Here is a 17,532-nt window from a genome sequence, read left to right on the forward strand (position 1 = left end):
AGTAAACAATATCAATGGCGAGTATACGGCTCAATCGCAGGCAGCGCTTTGGAGCTTTGTGGAAATTTTCAGTGCATTGGATTGTGGTTAATTCACCATTCCCCTCTGATCAAAGAGTCTGAACACCATTTTATCACTTTATCAGTCAATAATATCTGACTAAATCTGTACAAAAAGCGACAGTGTGCAGTTGTATCTCAAGAAGCTATTTGACCTTCGACCTGCATGATGTAAAAATTATTTTTGTGATTTATCACAACATTTTTTTCTTTTGTCAAATCAACTTAAATAATTAATTTGGTTCAGATAACATAATATTTTGAGTTTCTGTTGATTAAACCAATCGCCTTCATTGTATTAACTCAAATTTCTAATTTCAACCATAACTTATTTTTTTAAGTTTAACCAACAATTCTTTTTTACAGTGTATTGTAGATTGATTCTTTCATACTAAATACTATTTTTGACTGAATAAAACCACTTAATTAGACATTAATGCATGAATCACATTTTAAAAATGATATGTGCAAAAATGTTTAATACAGCAGAGAGAATGCAGACATATGTCTGATTTGCGTAACATCAACATACGTGACACTATTGTTTTGCAATCTTTTCAATATATAAATATTTTCATGTTTATTACCATGAAGCTGCTTTGAAACATCTGTTTCGCATTAAGCAATTTATAAATAAAAATTACAATTGATGGCTTTTAAATAGCATAAAATATAATGTCTAATAAAACCAAACCATCTCTGACTGGGTTGAACAATATTGGTTTGCATCGATCAGTTCTTTAATCCACATTTGGATACACCCTTGAATAGAATAGAATCTTGAATAGAATAGAATAGAATAGAATAGAATAGAACCTAGCAAGGTCAGCATTTTTATTTATTTTTTTGGGTGGCGAACTAGTTTCTATAGTCTGACTCCTACAGGCCTATATATATATATATATATATATATATATATAGAATATATATATATATATATATATATATTGTTTATATATATATTGTTATAATGTATATTGTACACACACACACACATATATATACATAGAGAGAGTGATTGGAATTGGGGAGAAAAAAAAAAAAAATATATATATATATATATGTGTGTGTGTGTGTGTGTGTGTGTGTGTGTGTGTATATATATATATATATATATATATATATATATATATATATATATATATATATATATATATGTATCTGTTATTTACATGGTTTGTATTGGACTGGAGGCCAGTACAAGGGTGTTCTGTCCTGATGGCATCCAGCTTTGCTACAGCTGACCCTTTTTTATGATCAATAACCATAAATGAGTCGATTTAGCGATATGATCATGAATCACGCGCGTCTCAATCTTCACCGGACAGTACTGCTTCGCGTGCAGTCTTTCTAGGTTACCTGGGTGACAGGACCGGCATCTCTGCTCGTGGGCTCCGGTGGTGATGACATTCATCATTCCCGGCGCGTTGTCTGCAGTTTGACAACTCCTGACACGTGTGACATATCTCACTTTACCTGCTCCAGCCTAAAACATTACCTCCGGCAATCGAGGTGTCTATGATGTCCACTGTGCTTCCAGTGGCTGTGAGGAGTAGATCACACAGTCGACAGTCCAGCCCGGTCACACCACTGACCAAAGCAATGACAGTCTACTAATACAACAACAGTAATGAAGTAAAACAATAAAATATTGATGTATAAATTAATAAATGTTACTTTTTAAAGCCTAACCCACATAAATAATTAAGACAATTGTTGGCAAATAATATAATTTATGCCGTAATTAACAGGTCTGTTTACATATAGGTCTATTAAATGTTTATTTTAATTATTAATGGTAGCAACATATGATTTTGCCTACATGTAATACGAAAATAACAGATTCAGTAGGCTAATAATCAGTTGTAGAATAAAAACGAAATTATATATACCTTTATATACATTATATATAATATATATACCCGACATTATATATACCATAGTACTAAATTCATAAGCTACTGTGATATTTACATAATACTTTAGCCTACCTGTACAATTAAAAAAGCATAATATAACAATGATACCCGTATGTTTACTTTTTTAGTGTATTATTTCATTATTTTTATCAGCCTGTGTGGGCAAACAACCTATATAAATTGCATTATAAAATGTACTAAAATTAAAAACGGAGTTGATCTTTGAACTGCTGTCACATGCTCTGTTCTATCTACGCATGCGCACACTTTCTGCTGTGTGTTGGTGTGTCACTGTGCTATCAGGCTAATCTCAGCTGCGCGCTTCTGCTGTTACTATCTAATTGTTAACATATTTATCCGCTTTTCCTTCCGCTTTACTGTTTCAAACAACACGGACAATGGCGGATCCAAGAATACGACAAATAAAAATCAAGACCGGTGTGGTTAAACGGTAAGAAGGCTGAATAATCAGATTTCTTTTATGTGCGACGGGAAGGCCGCAGGTTCACCGCGCCATTCTGCAGGCATACGCAGCAGATGAGTGAGTTCTGTGGCAGAGGCTGTAAATATAGCCCGGTGCTTTGACAGCTGCAGGAACATTGTCCAGATGTCAAGTTAAAGACTCCGGTCACTTTCGGTGCAGTGAAATCTATGAATGTTATGTAATTCATAAGTGTTATTTGTTAGTTTGTATTTGTGTGTTATGAGTCCAATAGACCAAAGAATAAGTAGACAAGTAGTCAAAATGAGGTATTGAATGAAGAATAGGAGGCTTTGTTAGTGCCATGTGTAACTTAATATATATTTATTTCTGTATCATCTGGACTATAATAAAAGAGAACTCCGTTATGCTGCTTGATATTGCAAATAAAATTAATTTTTAATTTATTAACGTAGTCATACACACTAGTTTGTAGCTTACATTATTTTATCATTTACAGCATCTATCTGTCTATACACATACACACACACATTATATATATATATATAATATTATGAATATAGTATTATATATTATATAAATCAGATTTATTCAGATATTATATTGTATGAATAAGGATGGGTGATACCACTTATTTTCTTTTCGATACAATACCGATACCTTCAAGGCCAATATCGCTGATATCGATACCGATACAATACCTCTAATCTGAATTTGTGAATTTTAAAATTTCTTAAATTATTGAATTACGAAGAGTAAAATGGGTATTGATACCCACTTAACATTATATTTGAAAGTTATTTTAACATTCAATATACCATAATTGCAACTTATTCTATTGTAGTTTTGTTTAAACATGGTTAAAATGTTTATTTGTAGTGATAACCATGGAATTATACAAATACTATAGGCCTAGCTGAACTGTGATCACAGTAGTAATGCTTCATTTTCATAAGGGACTGTCAGTGACAGGCTGTTGCACCCGTAAAATACATCCTTTGTATTGTGGCAGTGTATCAACATTAGTTACAGAATATAACCAAAGTCCCTTTAAGTGTTATTCTATAGTCTTTGATAGATCATCAATATGAACTTTTAATGCTCAATTTAAATAAATGTAATTGCACTAACTATGTAGGCTACTATTTCGTTTTGTTTATTGTGAAATAACTTTACTCAAACATTTTTGGTTTGTACAACTGACAGTCCCCAGTAAGACCAGAAGCGCTTAACGAATGTTAGACTCGTATTAAAGTTGGTCATTTGTGTTCTGCGAGTGTCTCTGTTCTTGCCTCATCCTCTCTTCATCCCCTCCCTTTCTCTGCTCTCCCCTCCAATCCCCACCTGACTGCTGTTTGCATTGATTGACCAGATGAGGGGCTGATTGAGATGGGCCTGTTTGATAGGGCTGGTAATGGAAGTGTGGGAATGATTCTCAGTGGGATTGAGAAAGAGAGAGGGTTAGGAAACAACTCGCACACCATGCCAACACAGGAGACAACATCGTAATGAGCCGCGCCACGATAAGAACCCAACGTTTGGCCTGTCAAACTCAGCTGATGTTCACATGAGGGACCAATCACATCTTGGTGTCTGAATTCATTTATGCTGAATTTGCTTATTGCATCGGCACCGTTGGCGTCAATTGATTGTTTTATGATGGAACATTCCTGCTGTTAGGCCCAGCGACGGCAGACACATCGTTCGTGTCTCTTAGACATGTTTCTTCTGGATTTCCCATCTGTTTTTGGCTCTCTGTGTGGACGGTCCAGCCTTCGTATCGATTAGAGCAGTGCAAGTTGCTTTGTTTTCTTTCAGCTGGGTCTTTAGGTCCTATAGATTTCTCTCAAATTTCTCTCCCCATGCGAGCGCAGGCCTCTGTGGTTCACTCAGACCGGGGCTTCTCCGCTTCAGGTCAGATAATTGATTTTGTCCACCTTTGAACGCTGTATTGCTGAATTGCATTTCTTCATTTGTCAGGCCTGTGAGGTGTGGGCTTCTTGATGGTCACCTGGTTTACTCGCTTTAAGTCTGTCTGTTTGTATGTTTGCTCTAAGCTTGGCCTCTATGTAACAGTGTGTTTCAATGAGTGCTGAAATAGAAAGATGATTCCTGATACTGTCAATGTAGGACAGAATATCATTTTTGATGTTGGACCAATATGGAGCATTTATTTTTTTAATGTCCATCTTCTGACAAAATGCGGAGTTCAAACCAGAATTCAAAAACTCAAACAGTAGTAGAGCATGGTGCTTGCAATGCCAAGGCCATGGGTTCGATTCTCAGGGAATGCAAAAAGTGAAAAAGTGTCTACCAAATGCTTAAATGAAAACTGTAAATGTGCATTATCCATTGACAAGGCTTAAGATTTTAGGAACTGGGGTTGCATAGCCATTGACAGCTATGCAACTACCACTTTCAAGCCCAGAAAGGTAGTAAAGACATCATAAAGTACTCCATGTGACTCCAGTAGTTTACCCTCAGTTTTATGAAGCAACGCGAGTACTTTGTGCATAAAAAATATGTATAAAATCTCCAACAGTATGTTTTAAACCACTGGAGTCACATGGAGTACTTTAATGATGTATTTAATACCTTACTGGGCTTGAAAGTGGTATTTGCGTAGACTGTCAGTGTAGGGACAGAAATCACTTGGATTTCATTAAAAATATCTTAATTTGTGTTCCGAAGATGAACAAAGTTCTTACAGGTGTGGAACGACATGAGGGTGAGTAATTAATGACAGAATTTTTGGGTGAACTAACCCTTTAATGGTAAGAAATCAGCAATTTGACTGGTAATAATATTATATTTTATTGCTAATATATTGTGGCGGGCAATATGTTGGTTAAAACTATATACTGCACTTTTAAAAATATATTTTTTTTTACAAAAAAAATCCTGCAGTAAAAACCTATAAACTGATATCTTACCATATATGGTGAAACATTGTAAAAGGTTTAACATCACTTTATCCGTAATTTTACTGTACAAAACTGTGAATTTCTTTCTTTCTTTTTTTTTCTGTTTTGTTTTACCACCTGTATGGTTATCAGTATGTTTTAAGGTAAAAAGCAGATTTTTGTAGTTCAAGTAGATGATCAAAGGGTTAGTTCACCCAAAAATGAAAATTCTGTCATTAATTACTCACCCTCATGTCGTTACAAACCAGTAAGACCTTCGTTCATCTTCAGAACACAAATTAAGATATTTTTGATCATCCGAGAGCTGTCTGACCCCTCCATAGACAGCAATTTAATTATTACTTTCAAGGCCCAGAAAGGTAGTAAAGATATTGTTAAAATAGTCCATTTGAATGCAGTGGTTCAACCGTAAAGGATTAACCCCACCGAAGCCGTTTGGAGCACACATTTATGATGGATGGATGTAGATGGAAGCACTTTCTTCAGCTCATACTCATTGATCCCCATCACTGCCATTATAAAGCTCAGATGTGTCAGGATATTTATTAATATTTCTCAGATTATGTTCATCAGAAAGAAGAAAGTTTTATATACACCTAGGATGGCTTGAGGGTGAGTAAAGGTTGGGCTAATTTTCATTTTAAAGTGAATTAATCCTTTAATGTTGTGAAGCAATGAGAATACTTTTTGTGTGCAAAAAACAAACAAAAATAATGACTTTATTCTCTATCTCCTATGTTGTTCGCATAGTAAACACAGTGCAGCGCTTCCAGGTTCTACGTCAGAACCACTGTAGTCACATGGACTATTTTAATGATGTCTTTACTACCTTTCTGGGCCTTGAAAGTGTTAACATTGCAGTCTATCAGAGGTCAGAAAGCTCTCGTATTTCGTCAAAAACATCTTAATTTGTGTTCCGAAGATGAACTTCCAAAGGTCTTATGGTTACAGGTTTGATGAAGATGAAGGTCTTGCGTGTTTGGAACAACATGTGTGTGTGAGTAATTAATGACAGAATTTTCATTTCTGGATGAACTAACCCTTTAACAGTGTTGTGATGTGGTCACCCTTTCCACCAATGACAGCTGTTCACTGTTTGGTGATGCAGGGCTATGAAGAGTTATCCTGAGGTGATGTGTCAATGCTAGAAACTGTTGTACACGTGGATGCTTGTAATGTCAGTTAATTACCACCTTCGGGTCAAGCCCCTCTCATACAGCTACATCCCACGTTTTCAAAAGCCTCAAGGGGGTTCCTGAAACACCCTATGAAGAAGTGGTCAAGATCTCATGCCAAATGTTGGCTGCTCAGCCTTGGTTCTGAAAAGCATTAAGGCCAAATGTTTCTCAAAACATCCACTTTTCACCAATATATTCATTCGGTGAAGAAATTAGCTATTTTTCCAAAACTTTCTCTCCGTCTTGGCCTTGACAACTGGATGGCGTTGGTCTGAACGAACCGCCAGCCAATTTTGCATCTCGCCGTCTTCAACCATCCCTTTTTACCCTTCACTTGCCGTTTTCTTTTTTCTTTGCTTCTTTTTGGTGATGTATTCCAGTCAGTGTTTTCTGGCCTAGCTCAGCGGATGCACTTAATAAAATGACAGACGTAATTTGCTTTTGTCACCGGGTCTCGCCGCCGGCCCGCCGCCTCAAAAATACAGTATTAGAGGGGAGAGAATGTGTGTGTCGAGTCTAATTCTTTTCTCTATTTTCCAGAGAGATGCTTTTTCCATTAAGCTGAAGGAAGCAGCCCTGGCAGCCCCATTTACAGCTGCCCAGCTCCGCCCCTGCTATAAGCAGCTCCCACATCACCCTGCAGAAACAAGAAATTAACATCAGCATGACACTTTTTCATTAGCCTGTCCCTCACTTTTATTAGAATTATGCTACACCCCGATCTTTCCACCCCTCTGGCTTCCTTGCTGGTTGCACCCCCCATTCCTTTTCCTGTGGTCTAATTTTTGCGCGCGTGTCAAAGAAAGCCTTACCTTGAGCATATGTAGAGAATTGCACCATGGCGTCGTGATTGAAGCCTGTTAAAACCGCCGTAATTGACGTAAAATATGACATATTGTCGCAGGCGGAGACGGATCTTACGGCACGCGGCCCGGGCTGGCAGCGCGTTTGATTAATGGAGAAGCGTCTCGTGCTCTCCCTCTCTTTTTCTCGCTGTCTAACACACACACATACACAGCTGATTTTATGAAAAATGAATTCCGCAACGCCATGTCGTCCCGACAAGCGAGCAGGCCGCAGACGGAAAGCGGCTATTAGCTAGAATCATTATCAGTAGTGATATTTTCAAACTCCATTACGGCAATCAGGCCGTGAATTTATTCAGTGCGTTTAGTTCATTTGGCCATAATTGATAAATAATCAAAATTTATCAATGTACTCGCACTGCGTTTTCACTAACAATCAAGCAAAAGTGGCCCATTTGCCACCTGACTTAGTCCAAATTAGGGACTAAATTGATGATCAATTAATCCTAGTAGGGGCAGTACAGTGTCTTTGTGAGTGTGTGTGAGGGAGAGGGAGACAGATGCGGTTAAAAGACAGATTAGCGTAGCGATCAGGATGTTGCTGATGCAGTTTTTCACTGTGGCTAACAAGCATGCAGCTTTTCTGAGACTGACATTAAGGAAGAGAGAATTGGGAGGTAGGAAATGTTGGGATAGACGTTGTTGACAATAAGATACAGTAGAATGAATAAGTATTTGTTCATGGGTTGAAATTATGTGGGGAATCAGAAGTTTGTTAGTGGTAGTTTTGTCTAAGTGTGTTTCACCAGTTTGTTGTTTCAAAGTTAACAGTGATAACTAGTGATTTATATAGACTCGAGATGGGGTGGTATGACTGAAATATTTAATCATGATGTGAGGTGTTTTATGATTCAACACAAAAATGTTTTATATATCACATATTAACATTTTTGTTTTTTTTGGTGCAACTTGATGGACATACCAAGTTTAGCAAAGTATAAAACCACTGGTTTTGAGTTAATAGAACTGCTAGTTTCTCCTTGTATAGCGAGTTTTGTTCGTTTTGAGCAGTAAGTACAATACTAAAGGTTTGGGGTTGTTGGTACGGTTTTCTTTTTTTTTATGTTATTAAAGAAGTCTCATGCTCACCAAGGCTGCATTTATTTGATAAATACAGTAAAAAGTAATCTTGTTAAATATTTTTACTATTTAAAATAATGAAGTTATTTTAAATAGTAAAAATATTTAACAATTTTTCTTTTTACTGTTTTTTTTTAATATATATTAAAATGTAATTTATTCCTGTGATCAAAGCTGAATTTTCAGCATCATTACTCCAGTCTTCAGTGTCACATGCTCCTTCAGAAACCATTCTAATATGCTGATCTGCTGCTCAAGAAACTTTTCTTATTATTATCAGTTGAAAAAAGTTGTTCTGCTTAATATTTTTGTGGAAAATGTAATGCATACATTTAGAAAGTTCAAGAGAACATCATTTATTTAAAATAAATCTTTTGTAACATTATAAATGTATTTACTATAATTTCTGATCAATATAATGCATCCTTGCTGATTAAAAGTATTTAAAAAAAAAAAAAAAAAATCTACAAACCCCAAACTTTTGAACGGTAGTGTATTTGTTCAAATTCTGCAATATTGTCTACATCTACATCATCTTTTTATATATATTTCAACCTAATTAAAAATATACTTGCATTGTTTAAATTAATATATATTTAGATGCAATTAAAAAAGATTAGTAATGTGAAACGTCAGGACATTAGAAGTTGATTCTCTGGTTTTGGGCCCTTGTAAGTTGCTTATTTGTATTTTGAGAGATCTGAAAGTTAGCTAGTTGTTTGACTTCTTGGCGGTAAATTCCTGACAGCATCGGTTGGACAAATAAGTATTGAGATTTAAAGGGTAAAACTCACCCCTCTCTATCCATTCTCATTCTTGCTTTCTCTATCTCTCTCTCTCCCTCTCTCAGTTTGGCCAAAGAGGAGGTGTTGTACATAAAGGAGGCAAAGCAGCAGGAAGAGAAGATTGAGCGTCTCAAGGCGGAGGCAGGAGACGAGTATGTAATCAAGAAACAGGTAAGAAGAATAAACCACCTAAAATAACACACAACCTGATGAGACTCACTCATTTAAAGGACCATAAGAGTACTATGATTGGGTCCAGAACTGAGGAAATTCAAGGTTTTGTAAAACTCCAGTCAGGGACATAGTTATTTATTTTAATTTAAAATATTTTCATGTTTCTGACAGACGGCACAGTTCATTGCATATCATATGAGATGTGTTGGTCTCGTGTTTTTTTTTTTTTTTTTTGCTTTGGTAGCTTAAAGTGAGAAATATTCCACGTGTCAACAATGAAAAATACTTCAGGCATCCTAGATAAACTTTCGATGATAAATATTCCACAGAAGTGAAAGAATCACTCGTATCACTGACATCAGAATTCTGTAACATTTATTTAAAGCTGATTATGTAAGGAGTAATGTCCCTGAAAATGATTGCACACCTTAGATCTTAGATCAGATTCAAGCATTCAACAGCCCTGTATAAAGTTACCAGCCAACTGGTCAATAATACAAAGTCAATTTTAGTCACTTTTAGCACTTTGTAAGAGTTAAAGGGTTAGTTCACCCAAAAATGAAAATTCTGTCATTTATTGCTCACGCCGGAATCTTCGGAACACAAATTGAGATATTTTTGTTGAAATCCGATGGCTCAGTGAGGCCTGCATAGGGAGCAATGACATTTCCTCTCTCAAGATCCATTAATGTACTAAAAACATATTTAAATCAGTTCATGTGAGTACAGTGGTTCAATATTAATATTATAAAGCGACGAGAATATTTTTGGAGCGCCAAAAAAAAACAAAATAACAAATTATTTAGTGATGGCCAATTTCAAAACGCTTCCTCAGGAAACTTCGGAGCATAATGAATCAACGTGTCGCATCCGCATTTCGGAGCGCCAAAGTCACATGATTTCAGCAGTTTGGCGGTTTGACACGCGATCCGAATCATGATTCGATACGCTGATTCATTATGCTCCGAAGCTTCCTGAAGCAGTGTTTTGAAATCAGTCATCACTATATAAGTCGTTATTTTGTTTTGTTTTTTGGCGCACCAAAAATATTCTCGTCGCTTTATAATATTAATATTGAACCACTGTACTCACATGAACTGATTTAAATATGTTTTTAGTACATTAATGGATCTTGAGAGAGGAAATGTCATTGCTGGCTATGGAGGCCTCACCGAGTCATTGGATTTCAACACAAATACCTTAATTTGTGTTCCAAAGATCAACGAAGGTCTTACGGGTGTAAAACGGCACGAGGGTGAGTAATTCATGACAGAATTTTCATTTTTGGGTGAACTAACCCTTTAATTTTGCCCCCTGGATGTAGAACATTGTCTGACTGTAAAGAGAGTAAGTCATCAGAGTTAATATCTGAACGCTGGTACCAGTCGGTTGTTCTGCCTTAAAAGGAACAGAGCTGATTCAGTATGGCAGCGCTGTGGGTGAGATCAGGGTTAGTTTTAATGTGCTGATGCAAAATTAATGATGTTATGTAACTTTAGAGGAGTTTTGTAATTAACAACACATGCTGCTAATTTAGAGGATCTTGAGGAGTAGTGGACCATGTTCTCTCTCTGTCCTCATTCTCTACTTCATCTTCTCTCTGGAGTGAATGCATATACAGCTCTGTTTTAAAGGGATTGATCCTGTCATGATTTGTTCATCTTCATATCTGATGAGTTGAGGATGGGGCCAGTTTTTGGTTGCAGCAGCTGATCGCTCGACAAGCAGTTTTTCCATTGAGCTAGACATACAAAAGTTCTTTCTCAATCTCAGGGAGGATTTGGTTTTCTAGGTGATGTTTTTATGTGAAAGAAATAATTCTTCTGTTTTTATAATACTGCAAAATCCAGTAAAATCTCTTAAATGTCTTAAACAGTTGGAGGTGTTGCAAGAGTCAAGAATGATGATCCCAGACTGCCATCGTCGTTTAGCTATGGCCCACGCTGACCTACAACAGCTGTTGGTGAGAATATCAAATACACACACACACACTGACAAACTGAAAAGTCTGTCACACACTGACCTAGAAGTCTTATCTAGTATTCAGTTTGTCAGCTATTTTTATGTTTAGTCTTATAATCTTAGTCCTTTGTCAAATGTACTTTTAGTTTTTATCATATTTAGTCAACCTTGTCCTGTTTTTGTTTAGTCAAGTTTTAGTCGTCTAAATGATCATTTTAGTCAACGAAAACTTAGTCACACTTTCGCCATGCTGCATAATGGTTAAGTTGATAATTATGAATATTTTGCTCAATTTGAGCCAGATTGCGTAGATTAAGTAAAACATTAGCCAAAAAATTTATCCTTTTAACAGATTGGGTGATTTAAGCTTGAGATATCTATCGGAGTAGAGGCTTGTTGAGCTGTCTTTAATATTTTGTCCTTTTTTTTTTTCTACAACAATAAAGAGCTTTTGGTAATTTTTTTTATTTTTTAACTACATTTTAGTCCTGTCTCTTTTCGTCAATGATATTGCTTCTTAATATAGTCACAGTTATCGTTTAATGACGTTGGTGTCTTGCCCATGGAAAAAGGTCATTGACGAACATTTTCCGTCATACTTTTCGTTAACAAAATTAACACTAGTCCTACCTGAAAGGCTTTAAATCAATGCATTGATCATGACAACATTGGCACATCTGTATTTTACAGCAGCATTTACATTACTTGTCTGTGATTGGTTACAATGATCAACGCTTCAAAAACATGTTGTAAATAGACCTCTTTGATGCTCTTCACCGAGCGCTTACACAGATACACATAAGATCGTTTGAAAGTAGGTGTCTATCAGCAGATACCTAGTAATAAGACGGATCCGCTGATAGTGCTTGGTGAAGGGCATCAAAGATTTACAACATGTTTTTTAAAGTGTAGATCATTGTAGCCAATCACAGACATATCTGTTGAGTGCATGAACATAATGGCCAATCAGAGGTGTTTAAGAATCCTTTCCACAGCGCTCAAAATGCTAGGGGGAAATGCTGTTATCGTCACATTATTAAAATTTCAGTACTGACTTGGTACCAAAGTCCGTACTTTTGATAATTTTCTTACATTTTTGGCTGAAAACCAACAACAACAACAGCTTTATCCCATTTTTAGACAATTTACACATTAAAAAAAATCACACATTTAGAAAGTCTTCAGTGGCTAAAATGCCTGTGCATCCCGACCAAAAATGCATATAGTTTGTCTTCTCACATTCCTAGCCTTGAAAAGGATTAGCCATACAAAGCAGTAATAACAATAATACATATTGTCTAAAAAAGGGTATTCATCGACTGAATATGGGCAGAACAGGTGTTTGGATCAGTTCTAAGCACAGGGCATCATGACATGGCAGGTTTATGTGTGTGAGAAAGATGTCTGTTCATGAGATTTGCACAGGGGAGACAGTGCCATCCGCTTCCTATTTATTGACGTTTAGAGGAAGTACAGGATTACAGGGGTCACATTAATTAACAGAAAAAAGTGAGATGAAATGAAAAGCTGTGATGGCACAGGTGCGCTCCTGTTAGTGTGTTTCAATAAAAATGGTTTCTACTATTTTGTGTCAGTGTAAAACTTACTGTCAGGTGCACACCAGCTCACTGAGGCTACACACACACACACACATTTCAGTTCATTAGTAATGTTGTCACGGCAATGGCCTCCATAGAAACCGTCGTCGATCGATTAGCATTGATATGACCTACTCCTCTCAATGCCTCCATTACATTTTCACACTGTGTTACGTGTGTGAGTGTGTTTGTTTGTCTGAGGTGGTTGTGTGTGTGATTATCTGACCGGTTCACTGAGTGGATTAGCTGTATTTGGAGATGTAGTTAGTCTCTCTCATTGTGTTACTGTGATCTGATTTAAAAACTCCCACTCTATTCAGCCTCTCTGTACACTTCAGGTTTGCATGTGTTTCATGTCATTTTAAGGCTGTTATAACAGCTACAGCTACATTATCATAAAAATGTAAATATTTAATTAAATATTTGATGACTAAAATTATGCAGTTCATCAAGAAATCTGAGGTTTGGTTCAATCAGATTATTTAATATGAATTATATAAATTTTTTAGTTTTTTTTTTTTTTTATCTGAAAATGTCAATATTTTGAAAAAGAAATTGTATAATACTTAAGTATGGACTCAGTATGCAAAGACCTTTTCGTGTGCGTTTTCGTATTTGTCACGCATGGAAACCTTGCACACCGAGTCTGTTGCGTATAGCAAAATGATACAAAATGGAGTCTTCAAGCAGTGAGGATGATTTTGTTGTCCTCTCCCTTCTTAAAAAGAGAAAAAGAAAGGAAATATTGAGTCCATCCAATCCTGAGATTGCATAGAAAGGAAGGAGAGTTCCACCTCCTTAGCAAGGAGCTGCGGGATTATCCCAAAACAATCAGTGTAGGTGTAGGAAATACTGGTGTTTAAACGTATTCATAACTTTTATATTCCGTCTCTTTGTATTCCACACTTTGTTTGTCATAAAGTGCTTTGTGCTGCGAGACGAAGTGGATCAACTTTTTTTTGCCGTTCGCTTGTACAGTGGCTCTGAATTGTCGAATCACTTATGTTACCAGTAAAAAGTGGCCTACTATTATTTTAAATATATCTAGTCAGTGACAGAGTGCAAGCATATTCGTCTAAAAAAATTCTGTATTTTCAGCTTTAGAATCATGAATATTTTTGTTCTGGTGTCAACGTTGGGTTACCAGCACCAAGTCCAAGCCTATTCATTTCCACCACCAATGTAATACCAAATTTAGCATTTTAATTATTTTTTTTAACTGCCTATTTTGGGGCATCATTAACTATGCACCGATTCAGGCTGCGGCCCCTTTAAATCGGCCCCTTTAAATTGTCTCCGTGAATACAGTAATAAACGATGGTAACTTTAACCACATTTAACAGTACATTAGCAACATGCTAACGAAACATTTAGAAAGACAATTTACAAATATCACTAAAAATATCATGTAATCATGGATCATGTCAGTTATTATTGCTCCATCTGCCATTTTTTGCTATTGTCCTTGCTTGCTTACCTAGTCTGATGATTCACCTGTGCACAGATCCAGACGTTAATACTAGCTGCCCTTGTGTAATGCCTTGAACATGGGCTGGCATATGCAAATATTGGGGGCGTACATATTAAAGGTCCCGTTTTTTGTGGTTTTTTGAAGCTTTGATTGTGTTTATAGTGTGCAATATAACATGTGTTCATGTTTCGCGTGTAAAAAAACACAGTATTTTTCACATAATTTACTTATCTGTATACCGCTGTTTCCACTGTCATAAAAACGGGCTGATGACTTCCTTGTTCTATGAAGTCCCTCCTTCAGAAATACGTAACGAGTTCTGATTGTGCCAGCGGTTCCTGTGTTGTGATTCGACAGCTCTGAGCGCACCGTGCCCGGAAAGGTCACGCCTCTTACCATAACGTGGAGATGCATGCGCTCAGTGTTATTGTAAACATGTCTTTAATTTTGCCCTATCAATTTGAGCCAGAATCAGACCCGGTGATTAGACTGCGGGATGAAAATAACAGCGTTTCGACGACATGGCGACAAACACACTCTACAAACGCAACTCTTGTGTATTCCTGTGGGCGGAGGTTAGTCAAAAAACTGTTTTAGTGACGTCATTAAAGAAGGAAGTAGAGGGATGTAGTCCAAACTGGCCGTTCGATGTAGGCGACTTCTGTTAAATAAAATATCTTCGCTTGGCATTGAACTTTGAGCTTTAAAATTTTACAGATTTTATTTATACTCTAACAACAACATTACACGCTAACTAAAGTTTGAAACATGGGATCACGAAGAATGGGACCTTTAATGATCCCGACTGTTACGTAACAGTCAGTGTTATGTTGAGATTCGCCTGTTCTTCGGAGGTCTTTTAAACAAATGAGTTTTATATAAGAAGGAGGAAACAATGGAGTTTGAGACTCACTGTATGTCATTTCCATGTACTGAACTCTTGTTATTTCAACTATGCCGAGGTAAATTCAATTTTTGATTCTAGGGCACCTTTAAGAAACTCCAGTTTGGTTCTAGATCAGGGCCGTAACCACCATAGACATCGAGGGGGACAAGTCTCCCTAAATTATTAGAAATGGTCATTGTCCCTCCCAAACCAGTTTACCAGTTTAACTTTGAAAGAAAGTGAGGTAAGATGTAAATAGTAGGGGTGTAACAATATATTTTGTCACAATATATATTGCAATACAAAAATGCAACAAAATGTGTTGTGGATTGTGACAATGTGTGTTGTCCATAGTTCACCCAAAATTCAAGTTTACAGAGTTTGTTTCAGTACTTCATTAAACTACTATATATAATGTTGGATATAATGTATAAATTATGCAATGGGGGAATATTTGTGGGTCCTGATAATGCCCAGTGTCTTATGTTACCAGTAAAAAGTGGCCTACTATTATTTTAAATATATCTAGTCAGTGACAGAGTGCAAGCATATTCGTCTAAAAAAATTCTGTATTTTCAGCTTTAGAATCATGAATATTTTTGTTCTGGTGTCAACGTTGGGTTACCAGCACCAAGTCCAAGCCTATTCATTTCCACCACCAATGTAATACCAAATTTAGCATTTTAATCATGAGTTCATTTTTTTGTTAACCTTTTACCATATGTCTTGGAGTATCGCAATAATATCGTATCGAATCGTGACATGAGGGTATCGGTACACCCTTGGTAAATAGCGAAACATTTAATACATGTTTTGTGATAGAAATGTTAAACAACAGTAACATCCAGTAATGCAAACTAGTTGACTTTTTTTTTTTCTTAAATACGGCGGAATTGAAAATAGGCATTTATATGATTCATGCAGTTCCTATTCAGCGTGACGGGACACTTTTGCATTTTTGAAACATTAGGCATACAAATAAAAGTAGCCTACATGTTATGCATATTTTAATGCAAGTTAATTCAAATATTATTTGCAAATAGTTGAAAAATGTTTATTGTCCAACTAGAATTAGACCTAGAATTTCCTTCACTATTCTGTTGATTTATGCTTTATAAAAAATTGGTCCCCCCCACTCAGTGTTCAAGACATGGTTATGGCCTTGGTCTAGATAGTGACTTTAAAACTTTTTTTTTTCTTCTTAGGAAACAGAAGAGGAACTGGCTGAAATGGAAGAATACAAGGAGGCCAGAACTGTTTTAGAGTCAGTCAAGCTGGAAGGATGATGGACACAAACGAACAAACACCCACAGACGCTAACGTACACCCTGACATCCAGCTGTCCATTCCATTTCTTCTGACTTGTTCAGCATTTCAGAAGCAAGGCGATGTGTTTACTGATTGCTTATGTTTGCATTTCCATGATTTTTTTTTTTATTGATTCATAATTTAATGGCACTGTTTTTCCCCAAGCCTTCTGTGAAGAAATTTACACAATCATGAAATAAAGTTTCATTTTATTATTTCAAACCCCTGTTTCATCATTGATTATCTAGGAAAACTTAGCTAATATTAAATATTTGTGTTCTTGCTCAGCTCTGTATCTCCAGCCTATTACAGAATTTTAACTATAGATTATAGTGACATCTTTAATATCGTGTAAGCCTTTCACATTTATTCCTGCTGCAGATGCGTGTAGTTAAAGACTACACAAAGCTTAATTAATATGTAAAATGCGGGCTTGAGTTATCATATAAAATGCCATATGTTTCCCTTCTCATAGGGCTGCAGTAATTAATGCAGAAAGTGAACCTGGACGTCAGTCACATGGACAGGCTTTTGCTTTCCTGCATGCAGAGGGAGACAGGTATAGCACAAAAAAAATAATGTATGATGAGAACATATTTCCAGCTCTCCTGAAAGGACACTGACCTCCGCTGGCCAGACTCTCTCATGCAAGCACGGGACTGTTGTGCTGCACATGCATTGACCCATTTGCTGCAGTAACACTGAGTGCATAAATATATTTTGCAGTGCAACATAATTACATGATTTGAATTCGAGGTGTATTTTGTCTAGGCTATGACTGTGTCTTTTTTTAATAGCTATGAATATTTGATAATGGAGGGCCTGTTACTGGTCCTTTGGGAGAGATTGCATCAATCTTTTCTCTGTGTCTCAGATTTTG

At 36.4% G+C, this 17,532-nt stretch overlaps 1 protein-coding gene across 1 annotated transcript; it reads left to right on the forward strand.

Annotated features, from left to right (window-relative positions):
• Window positions 1-2,195: 2,195 nt before the first annotated feature.
• tbca (tubulin cofactor a) lies at window positions 2,196-16,874 on the forward strand. Its single transcript, XM_048165796.1, has 4 exons — window positions 2,196-2,429; window positions 9,319-9,424; window positions 11,304-11,390; window positions 16,550-16,874. The coding sequence occupies exons 1-4, from the start codon at window positions 2,377-2,379 to the stop codon at window positions 16,628-16,630; spliced, it is 327 nt and encodes a 108-aa protein (XP_048021753.1). The 5' UTR covers window positions 2,196-2,376; the 3' UTR covers window positions 16,631-16,874.
• Window positions 16,875-17,532: the final 658 nt, after the last annotated feature.

Source organism: Megalobrama amblycephala, linkage group LG18, assembly GCF_018812025.1.
Source record: "Megalobrama amblycephala isolate DHTTF-2021 linkage group LG18, ASM1881202v1, whole genome shotgun sequence".
Lineage (NCBI taxonomy): Eukaryota > Metazoa > Chordata > Actinopteri > Cypriniformes > Xenocyprididae > Megalobrama > Megalobrama amblycephala.

Bases quoted from the DNA above. Each gene is read 5' to 3' on its own strand.
- tbca (XM_048165796.1), top strand. From the start codon at position 2,377: ATGGCGGATCCAAGAATACGACAAATAAAAATCAAGACCGGTGTGGTT. The intron at 2,430-9,318 runs GTAAGAAGGCTG...TCCCTCTCTCAG, and splicing joins AAGACCGGTGTGGTTAAACG to TTTGGCCAAAGAGGAGGTGT. The intron at 9,425-11,303 runs GTAAGAAGAATA...TGTCTTAAACAG, and splicing joins AGTATGTAATCAAGAAACAG to TTGGAGGTGTTGCAAGAGTC.